The following is a 7,500-nucleotide window of genomic DNA, read 5'->3' as shown; positions in this document are numbered from 1 at the left end:
GAGCATCAATTTTAGAGTCTATTCTAACAAGCCCTTTGTTACCAATCCCTCAATTTCTTAATTATTCGACAACATTCAAAATACGAAAATAGATGAGATTTAGTGTCGCCGTTTCCATAGCTATTTCACAATAAATTTGAATGTATTTTCCATATCGTCCAATTAGCCAATCGTCAAATAGTGCAGATTGAAATTAAAGATATGAAAATGGAACTGCATGAAGCTATATTTCACGATTCCTCTATGCTTAATGCGTTCAGTGGTGTTTTGTTTATACCTAGTTACAAGTCGTCTGGTGTAGTACAACATCCTTCACTGGCTATGAGTAGGTGGAATAATTTATGTAACGCGATTTAAACAGGGACACAGCTGTGGCCAGATTTTTACTAATGTTGTCATCATCCGGTCAGTGACCACTGTATTCGATTCTCTCATTCCAGCTTTTAAAACACTTTAATACATATTATGCGATATCATAATACAGGCACATCGTAGTCTGACTTGTGAAGACATTAGCAAGAGGATTATGGTAATTTGATAATGTATATAATTAAAATCTCTTACTATGCCATTAATGAACTGCAACAACTATGACTTAAACTAATTAATAACTATAAAAAGTATGGGCAATTTATGTGATCATGCTACATTGAAGGTGTAATTCGAATACCTCAGGGGACGATATATCGGACACTAGCGGTCAGATGTACTGCTGAGACCACGGGCACTAATGCCGTTGTAATGGGATGCCTGGGTTATCCTTAAACCAGTTAACTGCCGCACTCTTGAAATACTCGTATTAAAGATTTGGCCAGAAAACTTGTCCTTCAGATATTGATCGATTTAAATGACCCTCATCTTGGAAAAAAATCTCGAACCTTGGACTTCTCGAAGTCCCATGTTTGAGATTTTTTGCCAAGATGAGGGCAATTTAAATCGATCAATATTTGAATGACGAGTTTTCATGCTAAATCTTTAAATACGAGTGTTTCCAGAATACGACAGTTAACTTGTTAACTCCCAATATGGACAAAACACATATTTTTTTATTGTTGCCAATTTAGCCCAAAAAAAATTCAACTTCAATAAAAAATGAAAATTTAGATGACTCCCAACTTATTAAAATGTCTCAAAAGGCATGAGAACAGAAATATCATTGAAGTCTCCGTTTGAGTATTTGAGTCATGTTGGGAGTCATGCTGATCAATCGATGTTTGAAAAGAAACCATCTTTGGTTAAAAAAGAAATAGTTTGCTTTGCAACTGTTCGATGGTTATGGGATAAAAGGTGTATGTATGTATGTATGTATGTATGTATGTATGTATGCATGTATGCATGTATGCATGTATGTATGTATGTATGTATGTATGTATGTATGTATGTATGTATGTATGTATGTATGTATGTATGTATGTATGCATGCATGCATGCATGGATGCATGGATGGGATGGATGGGATGGATGGGATGGATGGGATGGATGGGATGGATGCGATGGATGGGATGGATGGGATGGATGGGATGGATGAGATGGATGGGATGGATGGGATGGATGGGATGGATGGGATGGATGGGATGGGATGGGATGGGATGGATGGATGGATGGATGGATGGATGGATGGATGGATGGATGGATGGATGTATATTATTGTATATTTGCTAAGTCCGATCTTTTGTTCCACTAAGGCTTCAGATCCACCAAACCAATCGCCACCAAATCTTGCATGGCCTTCACAATTGACCTGAAGGTGATTTTTGTGTACCTATGAGTTTGATTAATTAACGCCATGATTTTATTTAAAAAATCAATTGTTTCGTCACTTTTCTTTTGAAAACAGACGCTATCATTTTTAGCAATTTTGTTATGGATTAAATTACCCGTAAACCAATATGACAATTTGATGTGAGTACGTGCACTGGACCGATACCAGGTAGGGGTTACTCTCATTATTTTTAATACAAACAATTTCTTAAAGGTCATATATATATATATATATATATATATATATATATATATATATATATATATATATATATATATATAGAGAGAGAGAGAGAGAGAGAGAGAGAGAGAGAGAAAGAGGCGGGGTGGCACATATTGTCATTTTCATTATTTTCTTTTTACTTACAGCCATTAACATCAAACATTTCCATTAATATATTCGTCACAACATCGCCTCTATGGTACTAATAATATCTTCCACCAGGAACTTTAATCTTCACGTCTGTTTCATAACGAGATAATTTTCCAATCAACGTTAGCTAACTGCCCTAATTAAATACTCCTCTCTGTGTATAGCCACAATATGATTATTATATTTTTTTCCCTCGCTTCGTTAGCCAATAATTGTCAATTCATCAATGACCAGACAATCAGCTCTTTCTTTTCGGCTGGGCATTACAGCCGCACTCTGGAAAAGGACATATTAAAAAATTTGGACAGAAAAACTCGTCCTTCAAATATCGATCGATGTAAATGACTCTCATCTCGACAAAAACTCCAAAACCCGGAACTTCGGCGAAGTCCCGGGTTTGAGATTTATTGCCAAGATGAGAGTCATTTAAATCAATCGATAATTGAAGGACGAGTTTTTCTTGCCAAATTTTTAAATATGTGCTTGTCCAGAGTACGGCGGATTAGTGGTCTGTCCTTGTGGACAATCAAGTAATTACAATTATAACAACAGCTATTATTGGTGACAAGTAAGTCATTGTATGGTAAATCTCCAAACATTTATAAGTAGTACTAATGAACTCAATGAAATGGTCAATTCGTATCCAAGGTAATGAAATTCTTGTTACATCAGACATCTGCTTCAGATATGCTATAAAGCATTTTAACATTCCAACATTTGGACTCGCTTGGTGATCGGATAATAAAGGTCATGGGTGTTGATGTATTGATCAACTGTCACTCTCAAGCTGCAAAAATCAGGCTTAACACCATCTTGCACCTAACAGGCTGTCATTAACATTAAGGAGAATAATAAATTGAGACATTGCATTTTCTGAACCTTTCAACAACGACGATGAGGTAGCAAGTAGAAAAGCCATTGTAATTTTTAAAAACGTTTCAATTAAGTACACAACATCAATAAAACTACAGCAGCACATCGAGAAAACGCATTTTTAATTCAATCCAGAAATTTTATAAATTCTAACCAGTTAACTGACGTATTCTGGGAAAACACGTATTTAAAAATTTGGCCCTAAATCCCGTCCTTCAAATATAGATCGATTTAAACGAGCCTCATCTTGGCAAAAACTATCAAAAGTGGAACTTCGGAAAGATTTTAGAATGACGAATTGAGGGCTATCTTAATCCATCGACTTTCGAAGGAAATAATTTCTAGCTAAAATGAATAGGGTGTTTTATCATTGCACTGCGGGGTAGGCCAGGTCTAGACTTAATACATTAGCAGGAACAAGATTCATAAATCACAATTACACGTAACTAAATGAGTGCTGTCTTGTATGTCCGCGAGAAAGACAAATCACCCATAGCGGATACTCTATTTGTTGATACTAATGCTACAACCCCATTAGGTTCATTAAGGAATGTGTATGGGTTATATACCATTAAGGGAAATTTATTAGTTGCATATCATAAGAAATGTGTTAAAGTTGTATATATTAAGGTATGTGTATGAGCTGTTGTATATCATTAAAGTACCAACAGTCTGGTGACAAATGACCGTTAGATGGAGAATGATTTAATCAATTGAATGAAGACGAAGTATCTGGATATTGTCGGGAACGCCAAGGAAATTCCGACGGTAGAAAATATCTGTCAATAGAGAAAAAAAGTAACAGGAAAAGGAGGGGGAAGAATATAGGATTCTCTTATTCTTGCTTTTTGGGATTCCAGACATGTTCACAACCGCTGCACGAGCTCGCAAGTGCGCGTTGGAAAGAAAGTTCGAATTCCAAAAGAAAGGGTGTAAGAAGTCTTATATTCTACCCTCAATCAATTCCGATTTCGTCATTTTTGAATAAACGATATGTTCAAAATCTTTTAAATGAGAATTCTTTTTTAAGAATATTATGATTTTAGTGATGTTTACCGATTGATAAAGGCACATACTATTGTAAACTTGATATCATTACGCGTTACTATTGATGGGGAGGGATATATTAACATTTTTAAAGATATATAAATATCATAGATGAATAAATGACATTAAGAGTTTTGTAATGGTGCGAGTTTTTCTAGAGTGGAGGAAAAGCAGACAAGTACAATGTTGGAAATATGTGACCCACCTTTTCAATATGGTATTATCTTGAATTAGACAACTAAAAGGTAATTTTGAGTTAAAATGACTCTGGTAAGTTTAATATTCATGGATTTAAAAGAAAACAATTTCTCTCCTCCAAAAATGTATTTATTTTATCTGGAATGTTATAGTTTAGATTTAAATTCAATTTCAAGGATATTATTCAAAGTAAGAAATATAGTATCGTTAAATCTATTTTTATTTTAAATACCAGAACAATTATGATTTGATTCTAGCCAATAGCCCCAATCCGAGGATAATGGTTGACGTCACCTTTAAATCTAGACCATAAAACTTTGTATTTTGCTGCTTTGCAAATTTGTTAACAAAATCCATTGCTTTATAAAATCTATCTTCCATGAAAATTGCGTGCCTCTTAAAATACCCTTTGCTATAAGACTCACTGGGATGGAAACGTGATAAATCCATAATTTCTTCAAACTGTACTTCAAAAGCCCATTGATGTCAAAATAAACATTTATTTCTCTTGATAACCCATTTCCGTTTTTTTTTCGGAAGCTTCTAAAGTGTTTACAAATCAGAATGTTTTTTTTTAACCTATCGAACATAAGGTCGGGTCAGTGATCACATTTGCTATCAGTGAGACATTTCGTGTTTTTCCCAGGCACTCAATAGATGGAGGAAAATACTCTGTTTATTTGTGTGATGAGGCAACTGAGAAAGAAGTGGATGAAAATCGCATCATCCGTCAGTCGGAAATTGCTGCTAACGCTCTTATTGGAAATGTGTTCTCTAGTAATGAGTAATAAATATATGTGGCGGATCTCTCTATACTGATGTGCTATGAAAAAAACACGGATTTAAGATTTTTGTGAGAAAACTAGTTCTTCAAATATGGATCGGTCATTTTGAAAGATCGATATTTGAAGAACAAGTTTTATGGCCAGACATTTAAAAACGTGTTTTTTTCAGAGTAGGGTACGATAATATAGTTGACAGGAAGAAAGGAAAGATAATGTGTCAGGAAGAATGGAGACTGGATTCATTGGGTGGACCTACATACACACGTGAGCGCTAGGTCACTAAAGGCACTATTATTTTTAGAAAAGTAATTGTGGTACACGAGACACATAAGCATATGAAGGAGAGGGAGATAGAGCGAGAGGGATGCGATTCTCGTTGATTTCCTACCACAGGGAGCCACTGTCACCTCTCAACGCTTACAAATAGACCCTGAAGCAAATGAAAGCAAGAATTCGTCGAGTTAGACCGGCTTTGGATATGGGACTCGTATTGTTTCTTCATGAAAATGCCCTTCCACACACATGTGCCAGGAAAAGGGAGGAAATAGCATAATTTTGATGGACAACGCTGTCTCATCCTCCTTATTAATTCACCAGACTTGGACACTTTCAGACTTTCATCTTTTTGGTCAACTGAAGGCGGTAATGAGGGAACATCGCTTTGAAGATGAAGACGCCAAGACAGTAGTGAAAAATTGGCTCAAATTTCAGTCAACTCAGTTTTAAGAGGACGGGAAACATGACCTTACGGAAAGGTTGACTATGGATACTGAGAGAGGCGGAGACTATTTTGAGAAGTAGATTTCTCCTCGGCTAATGCCAAGCTTTAATTTGAGCTTTGATGCATGGATTGATTCAATTTGTTTTAAAGTAATTAGCAGAGTCCCATTACTTTTTGACTCATCCCTTTCATAAATAAATAAATAAATAAATAAATATTGAGCTTTTATATAGAGCTATATCCACTAAATGTGCTCAAAGCGCTTTATAAGGGGTATAAGGGGTCCCTGACCAACAGCAACAAGTAATATGTAGAACGAAGCATGACGTCTATTAGGCGATATTTCACATTTTTTTCTGACAGAGACAACGCTGTCAATGGTCAGGTACCTATTTCACACCTGAGTACGGTGATCGAATGTGAGTAAAGAGTCTTTTCCAAGGACTCAACTATGCGCCGAGCGAGGCTCGAATCCAGAACCTTCCGATCCGAAAGCGAGTGTCATACCACAAGACCACATAGCCACACATAGCTTTCATACATACAAAAACACACATAGAGATCAAGACACGAATATTTACGTAAAAGTTTGACAATCAGGGAAACCTACAGATAAGTGGGGTGGCATAAATCTACAATACAGGTAAAGGTGGAATATCCATGGAGGATATTATTCCTGTAGAACAACATTTCCTGTCTTAATCTTTTTAACTCTCTGACAGGGTGAGACACACCGAGGCCATGGCTTTATCTGCCTTTCTGACTTGTTTATGAAACGTATACTTTTAAAAAGAAGAAAAAGATGCTTGAAAAATGAAACAACAACAACACACGCAAACACATACACACTCGCAAGAAATCTCACCTGGCTTATTTCGGAGACAACGCTGAGAGGCATGACGAGAACGGCTACCATCAAATCGGCTACTGCCAATGATACGATGAGATGGTTTGCCACGTTGTGAAGCGAACGTTCCAGAATGACAGCTGCAATGACGAAGCAATTCCCGATAATGCAACAGAGAACAAAGAGACCTAAAATGATGCTGGTGACAATAAGATGTTCCTGACTATACACAGTCAGTTGCCATTCTGGAATACCTCCGTCCGTGACGCCCATATCCGTTCCGTTACTTCCGCTTCCGGCATTCATTTTGTTATTATTGTTGCTCTTATCAATGATATTCGAGCTGGCTCCTTGTACGCTTAAGGTGCTCCCGCCACTGATTTCATTGATGGAGTCATTAAGCCTCTTTATGTTAGAGACCAGTGTGTTGATCATTATTTTGGCTGTTGCAGTGGGCGTGGTGCCCATATCCAAGATGGATTCCGTTGAACTTGAAATATTCATCCTTGTATAACTCGATATCCAATCAGATCCAGTGAATTCAAGATAGATTTAAGTTTATGATGAAATTAGGGTATAAGAAAAATAATGGCATACAGTTACCGCACTATGTGTCCAAAAGGCTATAATACCATGATTAACTCATTTTCGTGTATTTGAAATACCAGAATTTGGATTTCCCATACCAGAGTAGTCGTGGGCATAAATGAGAGAATTAACCAAGTTCTTGCGTTACTAATAATTGTTTTATGAATAAAAACATGACTGAAGTCGTGGTTTTACAAGGCTTTAAGAATTCTTTCATGATGTTATGAAAAATATTTCAACGAGACCCATCTGTGTTTTAATGATCATTCCATTGATCTGAAATGAAAGAAAAAATGAATTGCTTCAG

General features: G+C 36.3%; 1 protein-coding gene across 1 annotated transcript in view; it reads right to left on the bottom strand.

The window, feature by feature from the left end:
- The window catches only part of LOC144965203 (5-hydroxytryptamine receptor-like), a 292,639-nt gene that overhangs the window by 93,775 nt on the left and 191,364 nt on the right, over nucleotides 1-7,500 (bottom strand). Inside the window, exon 4 of the mRNA XM_078900289.1 lies at nucleotides 6,624-7,469. Coding sequence (XP_078756415.1) covers nucleotides 6,624-7,109 — 486 coding nt within the window. The 5' untranslated portion in view covers nucleotides 7,110-7,469. The remainder of the gene's footprint in view (nucleotides 1-6,623; nucleotides 7,470-7,500) is intronic.

The sequence above is a fragment of the Berghia stephanieae genome, chromosome 2, assembly GCF_034508935.2.
Source record: "Berghia stephanieae isolate SIO BIC M18660-M18661 chromosome 2, UCSD_Bste_1.3, whole genome shotgun sequence".
Lineage (NCBI taxonomy): Eukaryota > Metazoa > Mollusca > Gastropoda > Nudibranchia > Aeolidiidae > Berghia > Berghia stephanieae.
Note: the sequence above shows the minus strand (reverse complement) of the source record. Positions and strands in the feature narration are given on the sequence as shown.